General features: G+C 40.5%; 2 protein-coding genes across 6 annotated transcripts in view; one reads left to right on the top strand and one right to left on the bottom strand.

The window, feature by feature from the left end:
* METTL16 (methyltransferase 16, N6-methyladenosine) overlaps positions 1–20,087 on the bottom strand; it is a 70,760-nt gene extending 50,673 nt beyond the window's left edge. For 3 of the 5 annotated variants that reach the window (XM_045164917.1, XR_006640811.1, XR_006640812.1), the window contains exons 1-2: positions 19,929–20,087; positions 13,968–14,095 (exon numbers count right to left, since the gene is read on the bottom strand). In XM_045164917.1, the coding sequence (XP_045020852.1) occupies positions 13,968–14,095 (128 nt within the window). In that variant the 5' untranslated portion in view covers positions 19,929–20,087. Of the gene's footprint in view, positions 1–13,967; positions 14,096–18,417; positions 18,704–19,640; positions 19,874–19,928 lie in introns of those variants that run through there. The other 2 variants (XM_045164919.1, XM_045164918.1) reach the window with 2 other exon arrangements.
* LOC123465573 (lysosomal-associated transmembrane protein 4B-like) lies at positions 5,219–6,116 on the top strand. Its single transcript, XM_045164920.1, has one exon. It carries the CDS (start codon positions 5,264–5,266, stop codon positions 5,942–5,944), a length of 681 nt encoding a protein of 226 aa, XP_045020855.1. The 5' UTR covers positions 5,219–5,263; the 3' UTR covers positions 5,945–6,116.
* Positions 20,088–21,916: the final 1,829 nt, after the last annotated feature.

The following is a 21,916-nucleotide window of genomic DNA, read 5'->3' as shown; positions in this document are numbered from 1 at the left end:
TTTTGGGGCTCCAACTCACTGCAGATGGTGATTCCAGCCATGAAATTAAAAGATGCTTACTCCTTGGAAGGAAAGTTATGACCAACCTAGACAGCATATTAAAAAGCAGAGACATTACTTTGCCAACAAAGGTCCGTCTAGTCAAGGCTATGGTTTTTCCAGGAGTCATGTATGGATGTGAGAGTTGGACTATAAAGAAAGCTGAGTGCAGAAGAATTGATGCTTTTGAACTGTGGTGTTGGAGAAGACTCTTGAGAGTTCCTTGGACTGCAAGGAGATCCAACCAGTCCATCCTAAAGGAGATCAGTCCTGGGTGTTCATTGGAAGGACTGTTGTTGAAGCTGAAACTCCAATACTTTGGCCACCTCATGCGAAGAGCTGACTCATCTGAAAAGACCCTGATGCTGGGAAAGATCGAGGGCAGGAGGAGAAGGGGACAACAGAGGATGAGATGGTTGGATGGCATCACCAACTCAATGGACATGAGTTTGGGTGAACTCCAGGAGTTGGTGATGGACAGGGAGCCGTGGCGTGCTGCAGTTCAAGGAGTCACAAAGAGTCGGACACAACTGAGCAACTGAACTGAACTGAACTCCACTTCCTTCAATGACATAGTGACGACAGTCAATTTTTACACATGGAAAGAAGTTCACATCAGAGCACCATACTAAAAACATTCAAATAAGTTCACGTTCTTTATTCTACAACAGCAGCCCCATCTATCACTAATCTAGCCCAATCATTGCTAGACACACAAAAGGAATATAAACCCATTCTGATGTCTATGTCCAAGCCTTACAACCTGAAATGCAAAATTTCAGAATTTTTCTATTGAAGTAAGAATAATCTAGATACCTTATAAAATAAATGATGAAAAGTATTCTCTAAGAGCAGTACCTACTGACAGAATCACTAACGTTTCTCAATGTTATTATGCACTGGCATTTTGAATAAAATTGTGAAAATCAGGAACTGCAAACTCAAATATTTACCAGCTACTACTCAAAATGCCAATCCTTGACAAGATATGTCCTTGTGCCAGAATGTAAATCAACGCAGCGAGGAGAGTGACGTACAAAGACATGTCTGCTGAACCACACCGGTGGCACGGGTCCTCGCCTCGGTGGTCAGCAACAAATAGTCTGTGGTGGAGCGGCCAGGCCAGTGGCTGCACTAGCGGCACTAAAGCAGATGCACCAACCACCAGCTCAAAGGGGAGGCCACCAGGCACTTCCAGGAAATCAACAGCAAGTGGGTTTGCCAGCCCACCTTTGCCAAATCTCTAACATTTTCAAATGAAACCCGGAACCTGTACCTTTATATGAAATTTTTGATTCTTAAAATCTACATGGACAATAAATAACTGCAAGTCTCATACAATTCACAGGCTGAAAGGTGGCAATCTCTAGTGTAGAAAGTGGAATAACCGAGTTGGGTACTTGGCTACTCTGCACTTTTAAAGTAGTATAATAGTGTTTCACTCTTTTTAAATACTACTTTGCTCAACTGAGTTATATAGACCAGGTCAGAATTTTTTGTTTTTTTTAATTTTTCATTTTTTTAGGTCAGAATTGAGAGGTTGTGATTACTTCATTCCTTTATTTATTCAACAGATATTATATGTCAGCTATGTGCTGGCCATTATGCAAAATACTGGAGATGTTGCAGTACACAAATACAATCTCTCCCTTCATGAAGCTGACAGTCTAGTAGATATTAATTCCCAGAATCATTCAAATATACCTAAAATTGTCACTGTGAGGAATACTATAAAAGTATAGGTACACTGTGCTATGAAACATACATACTAAGTGGAACTGCCTTGGGAAGGTCAAAGAAGGCTTCCCTGAGGACTAAAAGTAGAATGAAAATTTAACAAAGCAAAGAACTGAGAGAAGGGAACGTGGATGGCATTTTAGGGTCCTAAGTAAAGAGAAGAGCAAGTACAAAGATCCTGAGGCAGGACAGAACTTACAGGGCATCCCTGGTACCGAGAGACAGCCACTGTGTCTAACATGCAGAAATCAAGGTAAGCACACATGGTTTAAAATGAGGCTGGAGAGGAAGAGAGAAGCTGGATTACAGAGGACCTTATAATTATGGTAACCATATAATTTTATCAATTAATTCAGGACTCCTCTGAAAGTGAAAGACCTATTAATCACATCAGGATAATTATAATCTATGTTAAGGAGTTAGGTCTAGTATGGAATAAAGATGGACCAAGTGGAAACAAAGATGCCAATTAGAGAGCTACTGCCTAAAAGGCTGGACAATGGCAGCAGTGGTAAAGACAGGGAAAAGTGACAGCAATTTAGACACATTTACGAAAGAAAATTTACAAGATTTGCTGATGGACCGACATGCAAAGTGAGGGAGGGTGTGTTTACAGGTGTCTCCTGGGTTCTGGCTTGCTCAACAGGACAGACAGTACCTTTTGCTGAATCTGGTAACTCTGGCAGAGAACCATTTTTGAGGATTTATACCATATTTGAGAGCCGTGTTTGAGACACCCGAGTGCAGATATTGAGTAAACATAATCTCTAGGTATAGAACTCAGAAAACTGGTCTGCACAAACAAATGAGACCCCAGCACAGGTGACAGTGTCTATGGAGAAAACACCAAGTGAGAGGAAAAGAGCTTCCCACTAAGCCTAGAAGAGTCCTTTAATGGCTGTATGCACAACTGTTACAGAGGAAGCTACGTCAGGAAACAGAGGGCGGAAGAAGGAAAACCAGGAGAGTGTAATGCGATGCCAATGACACCAAGGGAAGAAGGTGTCCACGAAGGGTAAGAGTGTCAGCAGAGAAAACTGCTTCTCAGAAGTCAACTGAAAACTGAAACTGGATTTAGTAATGTGACACCTTTTCAAGAGCTGCTTTTGGAGTGGTGGAATTTAGAATCTACCATGAAATGTGCAAAAGATTAAGTATGGTATGAAAAAAATAGACTGGAAAAACAGATAATTCTTCAAGAAGGTGAGTTATGCAAGGGAGAGAGGGGGCAGAGTGACAGATCTGATGGAGAGGTTTCTTTATTAATTTTTTAATGGAAGACTTAAACATGTTTAAAAGTCAATGGAAAGTCACACAGGCCACATACTCTGATTTGATTTATAAGAAACATCCAAAATAGGCAAAGTTTTAGAAACAGAAAGCAGACTAGTGGTTTCTAGGGGTTGAGGAGACAGAGTAGTGGGGAATGACTGCTCAATGTGTTACCGGGTTTCTTTTGGGGGTGATGAAAATGTTCTGGAATTAGACAGTGGTGATGTCTGCACAACCTGTGAACCTAGTAAGAACTGAATTGTACACTTTAAAATGAAGATTTTATGATATGTGAATTATATCTCAATTTTTTTAAAACTCAAAAGGAGTTAGTTGATAAGACTTTAAGTAAAGGAATTTACTGGACTATGTAAGGTTCTTGAGATGAGGGAGGGTAGGGAAGCCAAAGTTCACATGGCGAATGTAATTGAATTAGAATATAATAATAACAGTTATAAAAATAATAACAGGCTGTCAAACGAAATAAAAGCCAAAAATGTATGGCCTTTTGTTGAGTTTCCACCAACTCATACCTACCCGCAACTAAATTTAAGAATTTTTTTTAACTTATCACACCTATGGTCAAATAAGCAACGAGACAGTAATATCATATAAAAACAAAGATTCTGGAGCAGTTGTAAATGACCTTCACTATTAACCCTTTATTAGCCAAAGAACCAAACTCCTACTTACAAAATAGTAAGAGACTACCTTGATCAATCAAGTTGATCTTTTAAATGCATATTCCTATTTTAGCTGACGAGCAAATGACAGGGAAGAAAAACTTAGTCATCCAAACTCTCATTTGCTCTTTTCAAGTACAGTTAAGAGTACTCCAGTTTTTCTAGCTAAGGCCAGTGACTTACCCTAAATTTGGTGAAATGTGGAAAAAAAAAAAAAAAAAGTCCAAGAGTAAGGGAAACAGTTAAATATAATTAAGTTTTACAGAAAAATTAGGAACAACCTGAAAGTAGTCAACAGAAATGCATCCACACAAGAGAACACTTTTCAGTCGTGAAAAGCAGTAAGACTGGGCTGATCCACAGGCTTGTATGAGGAGGGTTCTTTAATGTATTAAACTAACAACAACAAAAACAAAACCCCAAGTTTGGGAAAAAGCATGTGTGTACATTATAATCACATTCTTGTAAAAATAAAAATAAGACAAAAAGACCCTCTATATGAATACACACAGAAAACAATCTGGAAGGGTGAGAACCACCTCTGGATGTGGACATGCTCATATTTTTGTATTATCTGCATATATGTTACACAACATCACCTTCAGAACAACAGAAAGTGTTTTGTAACTAAATGGAAAATGCTCAAGTCAAGTGGGGCTTAAAAAAAAAGTCCTTTGGTTATACCTGTATCAAAATCACAGCCACAAAAATTACCATATATTAGTAAGTCAGGGCTTAGAAAGGAAAAAACAAAGTAATTTGATCTCTAGGGTGGAAGAACTTTTTTTGACCTTTTTTCTTTTATGTATGCAACATTACCACTATAAATGTAGGTAAGAAGGATATATTTCCATAATTTCCCCATTAATGTAATGGGAACTGTTTGTATAATATATAAATGTTTGTATAATAATAGTTTTGAAAATATCTTTTTCAAAAAAGGAAAACAGATCCTTGGTTCCAGAGTACCTGTTTTCTGTGAAAGTGGGCCAATTCTTTCGGAGACCAAACCAGAGTATTTCCCACACTGACAGCAATCACCAAGAGATAGTTGTACAGCTTGAGCATTAATTACATGGCTTCATGAAACACTTGGAGCAAGAGAAACAGCAGTGTAATTAATATTTTCTTAGTGCCTTCAAACAAGAGTTGTTTATATAAACAATTCTCATTATTTAAAAAAATGTATTTACTTTGATGGGATAGAACATATAACTTATTAATAAGGAACTACATCCTAATCACCAAAAAGTATAAGACATCAAGCAAAAGCTAGTCTAATTGAAGAAAATAAAAATCAATGGCCCCGTAGCCCTCGGAGCTCAGGGTCCGGCCGAGGTTCCAGATGCAAGCTCTTCGCGGGGAGAGGCACGGGGCCCGGGACGGTGGTCGGCGGACGGGGGCCGGGAAGAGGGAGCGAGGGTAGCCGGGGACAGATGGGCCTGCGACAGCCGCGCGGTGCGCAGGACCGACTGCCGAAGCTCCTGCGAACTTGGGCGCAGAGTCGCGCCACCGCGCCCGCGGCCCGAGCGATGAAGATGGTGGCCCCCTGGACGCGGTTCTACTCCAACAGCTGCTGCCTCTGCTGCCATGTCCGCACCGGCACCATCCTGCTCGACGTCTGGTACCTGATCCTCAATGCCGTGGTACTGCTGATTCTGTTGAGCGCCCTGGCTGATCCAGATCATTACCACTTTTCAAGTTCTGAACTCGGGGGTGACTTTGAGTTCATGGATGATGCCAACATGTGCATTGCCATTGTGATTTCTGTTCTCATGATCCTTATCTGTGCCATGGCTACATACGGCGCATACAAGCAACGCACAGCCTGGATCATCCCATTCTTCTGCTACCAGATCTTTGATTTTGCCCTGAACACCTTGGTTGCCGTCACCGTACTTGTTTATCCAAACTCCATCCAGGAATACATACGACAGCTGCCTCCTGATTTTCCTTACAAAGATGATATCATGTCAGTGAATCCTACCTGTTTGGTCCTCATTATTCTTCTGTTCATCAGCATTATCTTGGCTTTTAAGGGTTACTTGATTAGCTGTGTTTGTAACTGCTACCGATATATCAATGGCAGGAACTCCTCTGATGTCCTGGTTTATGTTACCAGCAACAACACTACGGTGCTGTTACCCCCGTACGATGACGCCACTGTGAACAGCGCCACCAAGGAGCCGCCGCCCCCGTACGTGTCTGCCTGAGCCTGGAAGTCGGGCGGAGCAAGAGCAACAGCCAGACTTGTCATTCATCAGAGCAATAGTTCTTTAATTTTTCTTCTGAGATGAGCTCTCTGAGCTTATTTGTCGCAGAAATGCTACAGTTTAAAATTTTAGATGTTAAGTTGAAACTCTGTAGTTTGAAACCTATGCTTTAGCTGGAGCACCTTGCTAGAATAGCTGTAGAAATTCTCTCTGTGGGGTGGGGTGGGGTGGGCTCCCCTAGTTTTCCCTCGGCGTTGGAACTTCCCGACAACCCGGATGAATCTTGAGTCCGAGACGTCTGTTGTACGTGCTGAGCCCCAGAGTCGAAGACTTTCCAACGCTTTTCTCTTCACTCCCTCTTTCTCTTTTGAACGTGTATAATCAAGTCAAAATTAGACAATGCTTTTCCTTGGCCATTCCAATTTATAGAAGAAACCCTTAGGAGAACAGGAATGTTATTTGTGTAAGGCGTCTATATAAATACATAAATAAAACAAGAATTTCCTTAAAAAAAAAAAATCAATGAAGAGCTGATTCTCAGACTTTGTTAGCCACACGAGTGGTTGTTTACTTACTTCTAAGAAAATACAGACACTAATCTGAGGGTTGAAAATCTTTTTGTAGGACAGAAGTGAAGTCATCTGACTTCTCTAGTTAATTATCTAGGTCACTTTAGTACCCTGGGACATTCAAAATTCCTGAACACAGGCAAGATCTTTTTTCATTCTCATTTCTGAGAGCACAGGGAGGCACAGGGACTAAAATTAGCTTTCATGTGGAAATTAGCAATTTATTCCATCAGTCTTTGTTGTTCGCTTAACACATCCAGCTCCATAAAACAAAACAGCCTACTGTCAACAGGCTCATGCCTGATTTCCCCAGGCTGACTCTTGCTCTGCTACTGATGAATACAGTATCACCATTATGGATGGAGTTTGGAAAGATACATTCTGTAACTACGGTTAAAGTAACAAGCATTGTAACACTGTATAGGCTGAACCTTATGTAATAACAGAGGCTGAAGCCTCCCCATCTTACTCCAACACTGGTTTCTATTCATTAGGTCTTCACTGAGGTGCTAAAAATGGTACAGTCATAAACTATGACACAGCCCTTCAGTGCTGGGACTTTGGTTTTGAAAACAAATCAGTTGAGTGTCATACTCTATTCAGACTCAACTGACAGGGCTCAAGTAGACTGCAGATGTTCCTATGGGGCTGGTTACTGTGGAAAAGCACAAACTGAAATCTAATTGCAATGGTCAGATATGATTACAACAAAGCAGTGACAGATGCAGGAAAGAGACAGAGAGAGACAAAGGGAGAGAGAGATCACACCAGCAATCCTTGATACCTTATCAAGTATACCAGGCTTAATAACAATAAGAATAAATATCCTTTACTAAGTGTCTCCAGCGTGTTAGGTCACTTTGCACATGTCATTGCTAACCTTTATGACAAACATTCAAAGTATGCCCTTTTATCCCTCCTTTTTAGATGAGGAAATTCAGTCTCAGTAAAGCTAAGAAAATTATCTAAAACCTCACAGCTGATTATTAGCACTCTCAAGACTGGACCTTAGGATGATTCAGTCAGAAGTGCCCCTCTTTCCACACCACATCCTGATTGCCTTCAGATAGCACTTCAGGGCTCAACAAATAAATAACACTTCAATCCATCTCAGGTCTAATGTTCTGTCTGGTATTCCTTTTCCATCACTAGCTGGATTTGTATTTTGGCCATTCTTTTTTGTGTATCTTCTTGAGTTAAGTTAAAGTAGGTAACTGTTAGTTGCTCAGTCGTGCCTCTTTGCGACCCCATGGACTGCAGCCCACGAGGCTCCTGTGTCCATGAAATTTTCCAGGCAAGAATACTGGAATGGCTTGCCATTTCCTTCTCCAGGGGATCTTCCCAACCCAGGGATCAAACCCGGGTCTCCCGTACTGTAGGCCAATTCTTTACCAACTGAGCTACAAGGGAAGCCCGTTAAAGAACATGCTACTGATGCAAATAATCATAAATGACTTTTACCTAAGTAAGCAGGAAGGGGGATGATATCCAGAAGGAGGTAGGTCATTTACCCTAAAAAGAAGGACATCTCTTCTACTTCTATCGTGTATGTGTGTAGTCACTCAGTTGTGTCCAGCGCTATGTGACCCGTGGACTATAACCCGCCAGGCTCCTCTGTCCATGGAATTCTCCAGGCAAGCATACTGGAGTTGGCTGCCATTCCCTTCTCCAGGGGACCTTCCCAACCCAGGGATCAAACCTGGGTTTCTGCATTGCAGGCAGACTCTTTACCATCTGAGCCACCAAATCATAGACCCCTTATGTGCTTATTGCCAACCTAAAATTGGCATAAACTCATACTCTCCCATTGTTAAAATAAGAGAAGTTCTCCTCAAGTTTGCTTCATCCTCTTTCCATCCCCTCACAGACAAATTTGCTTCTCCTTGCAAAAACTTTTACAATTACCTTTGCCTATCACAAAACAACCACTGTGAACACCAGGCTGATGATTTTAAGTCCTTTTCTATGCACAGCATATCTGCAGATACTTTGGTTTCAGTCTGAAACAAAATCATGTTTTATAATCTGCAATACCCATTCCCTGGGCTATGTGGTATTCCACTGTAGGGAACTGCACTGTAAGAATACACAATTTTGGAAATATAAATTATTTCCAATTCTCCTTGTTATAAACAGCTCTGGAATAAACATCTTCAAACATACATTATTTCACTTAAGTATGCTTTTAGAACTGTCAAAGCTGCAATCCTGCCAGCATTTTATCACTATGCCTATTCAACTACATTTTTGCCATTGATGAATAGTGTATATTTTATCTTTGCTAATTTGGTCCATTTGTCTTTCTTCTTTTGTAAATTGCCTATTTTTATCCTTAACCTATACATTAAGGTTTTTTCCTTTTTCTTATTGTCATCTAAGAGTGTTTCACATTAAGGGAGCTAATTCTTTGCTATATGCTGTAAATACTTAAGACTGTATGTGTTGTCACTTTTACCGTTTCTTGATATGTAAAAGTTTTTATTTCTTAGGCATTTGAATCCATAAAATTTCTTTTATGAATTCTATCCTTGGAGTTTACTTAGAAAGACTATTCCTATACCCAAAATTCAATAGTTCACCTATATATTTTTTCCTAGTATTTAAATAAATATACTAAAATCATTAAACCATCAGGAATTTAGTTTGCATAATACATAGGAAAGGGAATCTAATGCACTTTGCCCACAGCTGTTCCAACTGCATCTATTAAAAATCCATTACTAAAATAAATAAATAAATAAAAATCCATTACTTAAAAAAAAAAGAAGTTTCTGTCTAGTTCCATCCTTAACAACCTGAAATGCTCTTATTCTACATTATAGTCTTTACATGGTGGGGTGGTATCTTACTTAGGAGTCAGGTTCTAAAGTGAAAATCCAAAATAACACTGTGACATCTCTTTAATCATTCACAGCACTGTAACGTTCACATTATGAGGAACACACAGGAGTCAAGACTGATTAAGAATAGAAGATTCACCCTGTCCACTCTACACTCCCTCTGGGAGGTTCAGTACTGAGTAGAGTGCAGGCTGGACTCACTCTATTGAATGTGCACATGCTGTTTAGACTTGAACGCCACTTTGTGCCAGACAATGGGGGCCCATTCCTGTGGCAATACTTTGCTAATGTTTTTATTCCTTGAACTTCACAGTATATTAAATACCCATCTGGGAGAGTTTATACTCCTTCACCTTTCCATCATCCATTTAGAATATTTGCTTTGACCATCTTTTCTTTGAATAAAAGACATGTCATGTCATTTTCTTTCACAAAAACCTCAGGAGGATTCTGATTTGGGGAAGAAGTGACATATTAACTTTATTGAGCTCTCCCATCCAAAAACATACCATGTCCCTAGATTCACGGTCTCCCCTAGACCCCTGAGAGCAATTCTGTTGCTTTATGCACACAGTCTTAACGTATTTCTTCGCCGAGTATCTGCCTATTCCTCTTTGTTACTGTGTACAGGATCTTTTATTGTAATTATATTTTCCAACTAGTATCTGGAAAGCTATCAATTTTCCTTTATTTATTTATATACGTTTAAAATATATGTATATATGTATATTTTATTCAGTAATCATTTGAAAAATTTTAGGTGATTCTCAAATGTTTCTTCAGGTAGACAATAATCAAGCCATCTGTAAAACTGCAATTCTTTTTCTTTCTAATCTTTGAACTCAATAAATAAGAGAAGCAGAAGACTGAGTTAGAGAGTTCCAACTCAGTCACTTTTAGTGTTAGAAGCTTGTGCAAGCTATTTAAAAACAATATGTGTTCATGTTTGCAGATTAAAAATTTCAAAATATATCATTAAATCAAACCCATTGATTATATTATTTAGGCTCTCTATCAGTAGTTCTTAACCTTTTCTGGGTCAGCTACTCTTTTAAAAGTGAAGTTCTAAATTATAGGTTAAAGATTTAAGTCCTTCATGGACAGAGGAGCCTGGTGGGCTACAGTTCATGGGGTCGCAAAGATTTGGACACGACTTAGCAACTAAACAACAACTCCAAGAAAAAGAGCACATATAAAAAGTATTTTTGCCTAATTGTCTTTGAAGCATTCACTGATCCTCTGAAAATCCCTAGGCCATTGTTGTTTATTTCTATCTACTTGGTTCGAACTACAAAGAAAAATGTCTCTGAATTATATCAAACACTTAAGTCTTCTGAAAGTTATTCCTCTCAGAAGACAAAAGACAAATGTGTTTTCTTTTTTTAATAAATTGAGGCTTTTTGTCTTCTATTTTACTTTTCTTTAATTTGGAGGGAAGCCTCAATTCTAGCATGATTTTTCCCATCCCTTTATTTTTTATCGGCAATTTTAAGTTTTGAGCATGGTATCTATAAATGGCATATAGTTAAGATTTTAAAGAATTATTCTCATGCATTCAGCAAACATTTATTGAATGTCTACTACTTGTCAGACACCCATACCATTCAGATATGTTGTGATAACAGATTTTGTGGTCTGCTCTGAGTGACTTTTTTAAAAATATAAATCTTAAAGTCATCTTAAAAATCTAACCATTTTAAAAATCTTCCTCTGGTTTCTTAAAGTCTGAGCAATCACGTTCATTCTTATTTGCATGCTATGGAAGGCTCTTTGTGACCTGTTCTTTGTCTTCCTTTCGGTCTCATCTCCCAGTATTCCCTTAGCTGTTATCCTATATCCACTTCAGCCCCATCTAATGCAGCTCTGCAAATGTACCAGGCCTTTCACAAAATTCTGTTCTCTGTTCTTGGAACTCTTCCGCCCTTCTATTCAGCCATCAGAATTCAGTTCAAAGACCAAGGCCTTCACTAATACCACCTCCAAATCACCATGGGTCCTTCTCTTCAGACTTCCATTTTCCATTGTCTACCCAATACCCCACCTTGGATACTGCATAGACTTTTCAGATTCGATGTGCCCCCAAATGAAAATATATCATCTCCCCTAAACCAGCTCATTCTGCCTTGTTCCTTACTGCAGTAAACAGCACTATCACCTAATCTCTTGCTAAATTGAGGTCACTTGGCTCATTCTTAATTTCTACCATGTCCTGCTAATCCTATTCATCAATTTCTCTCAAATTCATCCAGTGATCTATATCCCTCCTCCCTCTACCGAGTTAGGCCATCAATATATCTAATGTGGATTACTGAAACCAGTCCCTACTTACTCACTTATACTTCCAGTCTTAATTCCCCCTGCAATCCATCTTCTACAGTGCTCCTAGATTACATCTATCTAAACAATTCTGGTCCATCCTAAAGGAGATCAGTCCTGGGTGTTCATTGGAAGGACTGACATTGAAGCTGAAACTCCAATACTTTGACCACCTGATGTGAAAAGCTGACTTATTTGAAAAGACCCTGATGCTGGGAAAGATTGAGAGTAGGAGGAGAAGGGGGTGACAGAGGATGAGGTGGTTGGATGGCATCACCGACACAATGGACATGGGTCTGGGTGGACTCTGGGAGTTGGTGATGGACAGGGAGGCCTGGCGTGCTGCGGTTCATGGGGTCACAAAGAGTCGGACACGACTGAGTGACTGAACTGAACTGAAACAATTCTGAATGCTACTGACTTGCTTTAAAACTTAAGTAGATAAGGATGGGGATGGGTAATTCTGAAGACATAAGAACTCACCGCACATGAGCCTAAGATAAATCCCAAACTCACGGCCTTATACAGCAGCGCAAGCATCGCCCTCTCAGCCTCACCTCTGGTCATGTGTCCACCACACCTCAGCAGCTTTTCCAGTCCCCCACAACTCTGTGCTCTTCACACATGCCACTCCCTCTGCCTGTAACACTCTTCTTTCTACCTGGCTCATTCTTCAGAACACAACTGAGACCACCGTTCTGTTTCAAATTATTCTCTAAATCCCAAGGTTGGGGTCAGGTTTCCCTTCTGTGTGATTCCAATGCGTGCTCCACAGGCTCGGCCACACTGAAGGCTAACTGCTTATTTGTCCACTTCCTCCACTAGTGTGTCAACTCCAAACATGGCTGTGACCAGGTCTTTCTTGTTTACTGGGTGTTAACACAAGGCCCCAGAACTTGGCACAAAATAGTTTAAAAAAATCAATAGATATTTAATAATTAAGCACATAATAAAAAAAAAAGCAAAAGAAAAAAAAATTAAGTACAAAAATAAGTATAGAGAAGAACAAAGAATAACAAAACTGTATTTGTTCTAAAGCTACTAGGAAAAACAAACCTCCACAGACATAATTATGAAATAAAGGTTTAAGAACAATGGTAGAGGTGATCTAAACACAGAGAAACACCAACTCAGTATTTTCAGAGTGATCTCCGAAGTAAGGTGCCAAAGATGAATCTTTAGAACTCTTATTTAAATATATTTTTAATTTCCAGTTTGAAGTTTGTTTTCTAAGATGCTTAATATAGTAACATGGTAAGTAATATAAGCATTCATACATGGAGCTGTGCTCAACTTTCACTGAGTGAAATAGACAATAAAGCTTGGAAATCATAGTTCTAGGGTATTTGACTTAACCTTGTGTATTGGTGGGGGTGGGGGTGTCACAGATCTCTTTGAGAAACTGGTGAAAACCAAGGATTATATCCCAGAAAAATAATATAAATACATATATATGTATTTTATATATATATATAAAGTTCTAGGATTTCTAGGATACCTTGGCCCCAGTTAAGTCCTGCCCTGGGGCCTCCACTCCTACGAGTCCGCAGGAGGAAGGCTGAGGTCAGCAAAATGCCTCAAGCCTTCTGATCCTATTGTTCCTGACCTTCCCACTTCTCCCCAAATCCTGCTCTTCTTCCTCCCCACAGGTGAATCAACACATTTTCCCCAGGCAGGCTTGAAATTTCCACCCTCCTCTGTAACTCACATAGAATTTAGGATGGCAGTTAAAGATCTCCTTCTCAAGGGTGTTAACACAAACATCAGTTATTCCCATACCATTATCATCATCTCTGCCATTTCCTGAAGCACCATACCTATTATTTTCTTAATTTTTAATAATTAACTTTTAAACTTGAATTTAGTGACATCTTAAGTAATACTGAAGTGAAATCAGTTTTGAGGTCCTGGTTAGTATTCTCCTACCTCACAACAAAATAAATATACACTTAAAATAAGGACCTCAGACCCCCATCAGGTCTGAAGGCACAATCCTAAGGTTGCTGCAGTTACCCTGCTGAGTAAGCAATAATCTGGACATCAAGAGGTTTTTCTTGTTGTTGTTTTCTGGGGTTTTTTAAGTCAGAAGGAAACTTAAAAGCCTTTGGTCCAGTCTTATTTAATAGATTAAAAAGCTAAAACAGAAGTGATTTGTCCAAGGTCAGATGAGAAGTTTAAGGAAAAGTCTAGAATTAGTATTCAAGTCTACTATCAGTCCAGTATACTTTCCACTACGCAGGGCCCATTCAAATTAGACTAGAATAATACTGTATCAAGAATTCTTCATCTGTTACCTACCTCACTCTTCCATTCAGATTTATCTGAACATGCTGCTTAAAATCTGGATATTTGGTTGCCAGATATGCAAAGTCAGGAGGTTTGTCCTTGTATCTATTTCTTGCATGCATTGATTTACTCAGAGCCATCTTTAAAAAGAAAAAAAAAAGGGCGGGAATCAGCATATTTAGTTAAACAAAATCAACAAGAAAAGTTGTGGTTGCCAAGTCAACGGTTACAGCCAACACATCTTCGCTAATCAAGTGAGAAAGAAGAAGCTATATTTTTAAAGGTATACAACAAATAAACACATGAAAAGATGTTCTATGTCATTAAGGAAACACAAATCAAAACCATAGTAAGCTATCAATTCATACACAATGGGATGGCTATTATTAAAAAAAAGAGAGAGAGAGAATAGCAAATACTGGCGAGCACATGAAGAAACTGGAGCCCTCAGGCATTGCAGGTGGGAATGAACATGGTATGACCGCTGTGGAAAGGTCTGGTGGTTCTTTGAAAAATTAAACATTACCATATGATCCAGCAATTCCAATCCCATGTATAGATCCAAAGGAACTGAAAGCAGAGATTCAAATAAGTACCTGGAATGTTCACAGCCTTTCCGTACTGTTCATGGGGGAAAAGCTGGCTTAAAACTCAACATTCAAAAAACGAAGATCATGGCATCCAGTCCCATCACTTCATGGCAAATAGATGGGGAAACAATGGAAACAGTGACAGACTTTATTTTCTTGGGCTCCAAAATCGCTGCAGATGGTCACTGCAGCCATGTAATTAAAAGACACTTGCTCCTTGAAAGAAAAGCTATGACCAATCGAAACAGCATATTAAAAAGCAGAGACATTACTTTGCCAACAAAGGTTTGTATAGTCAAAGCTATGGTTTTTCCAGTAGTCATATATGAATGTGAGAGTTGGACCATAAAGAAAGCTGAGCGCCAAAGAATTGATGCTTTTGATCTGTGGTGTTGGAGAAGACCCTTGAGTGTCCCCTGGACAGCAAGGAGATCAAACCAGTCAATCCTGAAGGAAATCAGTCCTGAATATTCATTGGAAGGACTGATGCGGAAGCTGAAGCTCCAATACTTTGGCCACCTGATGGGAAGAACTGACTCATTTGAAAAGACCCTGATGCTGGGAAAGATTTAATGAAGGGATTGACAGAGGATGAGATGGTTGGATGGTATCACTGACTCAATGGACCTGAGTTTGAGCAAGCCTCAGGAGTTGGGAAAGCCTGGTGGGCTGCAGTCCACGGGGTCACAAGGAGTTGGACATGACTGAGCAACTGAACTGAACTGACTGAATGTTCATGGCAGAGTCATTCACAATGGTTAAAAGGTGGGATGCAACTTCACGTATCCACAAGCAGACAAATAATCAAAATGTGGGAAGTATATACATTGGAATATTAATCAACCCTAAAGGGATGAATTCAGACACACACTACAACATGTATGAACCTTAAAAACATTACGCTAAGGGCAATAAGCCACACACTGGAGGGCAAATACTATATTATTACACTTATATGAAGAGCCAACAATAGGCAAATTCATACAGAGTAGAACAGAGGTTACTGGGGGTGGGAGGACGGTGGAACGGTGAATTACTGTTTAATGGTATATGATTTGTGTTTAGAATGATGAAAAACTTATAGAAATGGATGGTAGTAATGGTTGCACAACACCATGAATATACTTAAAGCCACTGAATGGTACACTTAAAAAAGGTTAAAATGGTAAATTTTGTTATATGTATCGTACCATTTTAAATTTTAAAAAATGTATATGCAACATATGATGAATCTTTTTCTTTTAAACCCAGGGAAGAAAATTGAAACTATTCCCTTTAAAAGCATCAAAGTGGGACTTCCCTGGTGGTCCAGTGGCTAAGACTCCAGGCTCCCAATGCAGGGGTCCCAAGTTCAATCCCTGGTCAGGGAACCAGATCCCATATGCTGCAACTAAGACCTGGTGCAGCCAAATAAATAAATAAAAAATAAAAGCATCAACGTGGCAGAAGGCAATATAATCTACCCCCAAGAACACTACCATCAGAGGTTAGTTTTTACAGTGGTCTTGAGTGGACTATTTGGTTGTGCACCATGAAGTCACTAAAGGTTCAAAAGACATCTTTTTCTTTTTTTAACTTCCTGATTTCAAACTCTACCAAAAAACATCTTCTATTCCAACTTCTTTTATAAATTTCTGTCTTGCCATTTCTAGGTAGCTAAAACCAACTGAAAACAAAAATTTTGTTTTCCTTGAGAATACACAGAAGAAAAAAGTTAACACATTTATAGCAAGAAATAAAACCAGAAGAAAAGTCACTGCAGTAGTTGAGTAACTCTCTAAGCAGTTGGTAATTTTATTTAGTGTATATCTCTAGATGGTAGGTGATTTTTCTTTTCTTTATATCATTCTGCATTTTTTACTTTTTTCATAACACACATTCATCTAAATGGTACTATGTAAGTCAGAATCCTAAGAGTCATCTGATAGTTCTCTATCCCTCTTGTATTCCAAAAAATTAACAGTCATATGGATTTTACCTGCTAAATATCTCTCAGATCCATCTATTTCTCCCCAGGCTCACCAATAGCAGCCCATACAATCTGCCCATACTGCTACAGCAGCCTGTTAATTGGTCTCCATGAACCCACACTTTTTCTCTCCATGCCTTTTTCCACCATGCAGGGATCATTTCTAAACACAAATCTCACTGTGTCCTCCTCCCATGCCCACTTGCTCAAAACTTTACTTTTAGGAGAAAAACAAAAAACATTACTTCAGCATACACACAAGACCCAGCACAGTGCAGCTTCAGCATGAGCTCAAGTCTCGCCCTTGCTCTTCTTTCTCTCCCTCCACTCCGGCAACAGGGTCTTCACACAGATTGCCCGTTTTGTCTGTAAAGTTCTTTCCTCCCCCTCTTCACCTGATTAATTCCTACTCATCCTTACTACCACAATTCAAGCCTCTCCTCTTCACGAAGGTCTTTCCTTCCTTAATTTCCCCAGGTCAGCCATAGCAGCTACTGTAAACTCTTAGGGCGTCCCTGGTGGCTCAGTGCTAAAGAATCCACCTGCCAATGAAGGAAACACGGGTTCAATCCCTGGGTCGGGAGGATCCCCTGGAGACGGAAATGGCAACACACTCCAGTATTCTTGCCTAAAAAATCACATGGATAGCGAAGCGTGAACGCTACAATCCAAGAGGCTGCAAGAGTCGACATGACTTAGCAACTAAACAACAACAGAATCTCCTAGCAGTAAGCACATTTCCTTTGCAGGCTTTCTTAGAGATATAACTTTAAATGGTTATAAATGTTAACACTCTAACTCAGGTTTTTGATAGCTTTTCACATTTAAGAACCATTTTCAAAAAAGAATTGTCTTCATTACAGACAATCGAAATCATGCAGCTAACTGCCCACCAGACCACTCACTTGAAAGGCTCAAAAGCACTTCATGCACAACATGTCCAAAATGAAACCATTTCTACCCACCCCAAATAGGTCCTCCTCTAATCTTCCCTATTTTGCTGAATGACACCAAGATCTTCCTCAAGGCACAAAAGCAAGAAATCTTCAGTACCTTTTCTACCTCACCTCCTCCATTCCAAACACACTATGTTCTGATTATTCTGTCTCCTAATTATTTCTTGGCCCATTTTTTGGAGAAGGAAATATCTTCCTTCTCCAAAAGGATACTTCCAAAGTATCCTTTTTTTTCCAGAATTTTATTTTATTGTATTTCATTTTTTTTAATTTCAATTATTTATTTTTTAATGGAAGGATAATTGCTTTACAGACACTCCAATATTCTTGCCTGGACAATTCCATGGACACAGAAGCCTGGGGAGCTACAGTACATGGGGTCACAGAGTTGGACACGACTGAGCGACTAACACTTTCACTTCATTTTCATCCATTTTTCACCCTTCGCAACTCCACACCTCTAGGCCAGAGATCGTAATCATCTCTTTCCTGGCTAACTACAATAGCCTCTAACTGATGTCTCTCTAACCACTCTTGCCCCAACAATCCACTTCATCCTGGTGACAACATACCCCTCCTCCCACCCCAATGCAACACTGAACATTCCTAGGTAAATCCCTTCAGTGGCTTCCTAAAGCTTTTAGGCTGATGAAACTCAAAATAATTAACAAGCCACACATAAATCTATCCCTCCAAACTCATTTGTTGCCACTTTCTCCTCCCTGTCCAGTGTACATCACAGAACACACGACACTCTGAACACACATGGACAAATTAAACTACAGATATGGTAAAATCACTTCCTCCATTATTCACCCCTCTTGGTCAGAACAGATACACATCGAATCAATAAAGCCACTTCTTTGCTAGGAGCTCCCTATACAGGCAGTGGGTTCTTAGCTAAATCTACCCCATTCCTCAGAGTTTAACTGAGTGTCAGCCCTCACCTGGCATCAGCCTTGTCACTCTCCACTTCTCTCCAAACTTTTCTCTTTCTGGCTCATTCTGCTGTAGCCACGCAGGCTTCCTTGTCGTTTCTCTATCAAGTCTGGCACACTCCTGCCTCAGGGGCTCTGTACTTGCTGTTTGGTCTGCACGAGTTGCTCTTCCCCCAGAAATACATACATGCAAGGTACCCTCAGCTTGTTCAGGTCTTTGATCAAACCTCACTTTCTTACTGATACCTTTTCTGCTAAGTGCTAAGTCGCTTCAGTCGTGTCCGACTCCGAGCGACCCCACAGACGGCAGCCCACCAGGCCCCCCCACCCCCACCCCCGACCCTGGGATTCTCCAGGCAAGAACACTGGAGTGGGTTGCCATTTCCTTCTCCAGTGCATGAAAGTGAAAAGTGAAAGTGAAGTCGCTCAGTCATATCCGACTCTTAGCAACCCCATGGACTGCAGCCTACCAGGTTCCTCCGTCCATGGGATTTTCCAGGCAAGAGTACTGGAGTGGGGTGCCACTGCCTTCTCCGACCTTTTCTGAGTACCCCCATTTAAATGAGCAGCGAGTGAACCCTTTGTCTCCTTTAGTTGCTTCAGTCTTCTTCAGAGAACTTGCCCATCTGACATTTCATATATTTTACTTTTTAAAATTTGCCTTGCCAGTAAGCTTCATGAGGGAAAATACTTTGTCTATCTTTTTCACTGCGATATCCCAGAGCCTAAAGTAGGACCTGGAGAGTAGGTAAGCAATAAGTGTTTTTTGGTTGAAAGCACGATGGAACTCTTACACTGTCCAGGGCACTTAAAACACAGAACTCTCATTCTTGATAAGCAGCCCCCATCTTGAGTCTCTAAAAGGTTCAGGGCTAGGACTGAACCTTTTTCTTCCGGTTACCCAAGTCAGTGCAGAAAGCCAAAGTGGCAGACCTTCATTTAACTAAGCTGACGCTTCCACTTTCTTAAATCTTTCCCATCTCCATGCTTCTGTTTCCCTGGTTCCTCCCGACCCTCAATATTCCTCTTCAACTATCACTCGTTACTTAATATATAATTCTGTAAAATAATCTAAATTCTGCTCTCAGAACTTTTAATTCCTTCTGCACAGATCCCTACCACTTCTAATTTCTATTTTCTCTCGTCTCCCTTTCTCATAAATCCGACTTTTTCCACAGTTCCGCCACTGCCAGTTCTCCATCTCTTCCACTCCTTTCACGTGCTCACCTTACCTACTCACACTGTCTTCCCGCCTCAGTTTTGGATCTCTCTAAACCGCCTCCGCCTAGGGGGTCTTTCCTTCTCAGTACCAGTCTCCATTCTATTTGCCAACTCCTCCCACCCATCCACACCACACAGACGCCCCCGCGCACGCACGCACGCACACACACACAATCAGGTCTCTCTCCCTAGATCCCAAAGCCAGCACCTCACAGGCCCAGAAACTGGGAATAGGGAACCTGGGTGCTACAAAGGTTAAGTGGACTCGCAACCCGTATGAGTGATATTAAGTGACTCACCTCTGAAGTCAAAGTTCCTGCCAGACGACTAGTATAGTGTGGACCTCTACAACCCCAGAGTCTTAACCACACGCTGCGCGAAGATCCTAGAAACGCAGATGTTACGCTGCCAGTGCGCCGCCATCTTGGGCCTCCATTCAGCTTCGTGATTGGACAGGTAATTATCGCGAGATCTATAGCGGTTTCCGAAGAAAGAAGAAATTGTCGCGAGACCTGGAGTTGGCGGCTCTTTCTGTTAGAGGGAGGGTGGCGTGCTAGCAAGTTTTTTCAGATTGTGTTAGTTTCGGGTGTACAGCATAGTGAAGCAGTTATCCATATAAATATATCCACTCTTTTTAAGATTTTTTTCGCATATAGGCCATTGCAGAGTATTGAGTAGCGGTCTCTGTGCTGTACAGTAGGTTCTTATTAGTTATCTATTGATTTTTTCTATAGTAGTGTGAGCCAGAGGTGGCAAGAATATACAGAAGAACTGTACAAAAAAAAATCTTAATGACCCCAGATAACCTCAATGGCGTGATCACTCACCTAGAGCCAGACATCCTGGCATGCAAAGTCAAGTTGGCCTTAGGAAGCATCACCACAAGCAGCTAGTGGAGGTGATGGAATTCCAGCTGTTGCTGCTAGGTTGTGTCCAGCTCTTTGTGACCCTATGGACTGCAGCACACCAGGCTTCTCTGTCCTTCACTATCTCCCTGAGTTAGCTCAAATTCATGTCCATTGAGTCAATGATGCCATCCAGCCATCTTATCCTCTGTCATCCCCTTCTCCTCCTGCCTTCAATCTTTCTCAGAATCATGGTCTTTTCCAGTGAGTTGGCACTTTGCATCAGGTGGCCAAAGTATTGGAGCTTTAGCTTCAGCATCCATCCTTCTGATGAATATTCAGTTTGAACCACAGTTCAAAGGCATCAATTCTTTGGTGTTCAGCCTTTTTTATTGTCCAGCTCTCACATCTGTACATGACTACTGGGAAAACCACAGCTTTGACTATACGGACCAAATCCTAAGAGATGATGCTGTGAAAGTGCTGCACTCAATATATTATCAAATTTGGAAAACTCAGCAGTGGCCACAAGACTGGAAAAGGTCAGTTTTCATTCTAATCCCAAATAAGGGCAATGCCAAAAAATGTTCAAACTACTGCACAGTTGCACTCATTTCACATGCTAGCAAGGTCATGCTCAAAATTCTCCAAGCTAGGTTTCAACAGTACATGAACCAAGAGCTTCCAGATGTACAAGCTGGATATAGAAAAGGCAGAGGAACCAAAGATCAAATTTCCAACACCTGTTGGATCATAGAAAAAGTAACAGAATTCCAGAAAAAAGTCTACTTCTACTTCATATGCTAAAGCCTTTGACTGTATGGATCACAACAAACTGTGGAAAATTCTGAAAGAGATGGGAATACCAGGCCACCTGACCTGCCTCCTGAGAAACCTGTATGCAGGTCAGGAAGCAACAGTTAGAACTGGACATGGGACAACAGACTGGTTCCAAATAGGAAAAGGAGTTCGTCAAGGCTGTATATTGTCACCCTGCTTATTTAACTTATATGCAGAGTACATCACAAGAGATGCTGGGCTGGATGAAGCACAAGCTGGAATGAAGATTGCCAGGAGAAATATCAATAACCTCAGATATGCAGATGCCACCACCCTTATGGCAGAAAGCAAAGAGGAACTAAAGAGCCTCTTGATGAAAATGAAAGAGGAGAGGGAAAAAGCTGGCTTAAAACTCAGCATTCAAAAAAATAGATCATGGCATCTGGTCCCATTACTTCATGGCAAATATATGGGGAAACAATGGAAACAATGACAGACTTCTGGGCTCTGTAATCACTGCAGATGGTGACTGCAGCCGTGAAATTGCTCCTTGAAGGAAAAGTTATGACCAACCTGCTGACCAACCTAGACAGCATATTAAAAAACAGAGGTATTTCTTTGCCGACAAAAGTCTGTATAGTCAAAGCTATGGTTTTTCCAAT

This window comes from Bubalus bubalis, chromosome 3, assembly GCF_019923935.1.
Source record: "Bubalus bubalis isolate 160015118507 breed Murrah chromosome 3, NDDB_SH_1, whole genome shotgun sequence".
Classification (NCBI taxonomy): Eukaryota; Metazoa; Chordata; class Mammalia; order Artiodactyla; family Bovidae; genus Bubalus; species Bubalus bubalis.
This window is presented reverse-complemented; position numbering and strand designations above follow the sequence as displayed.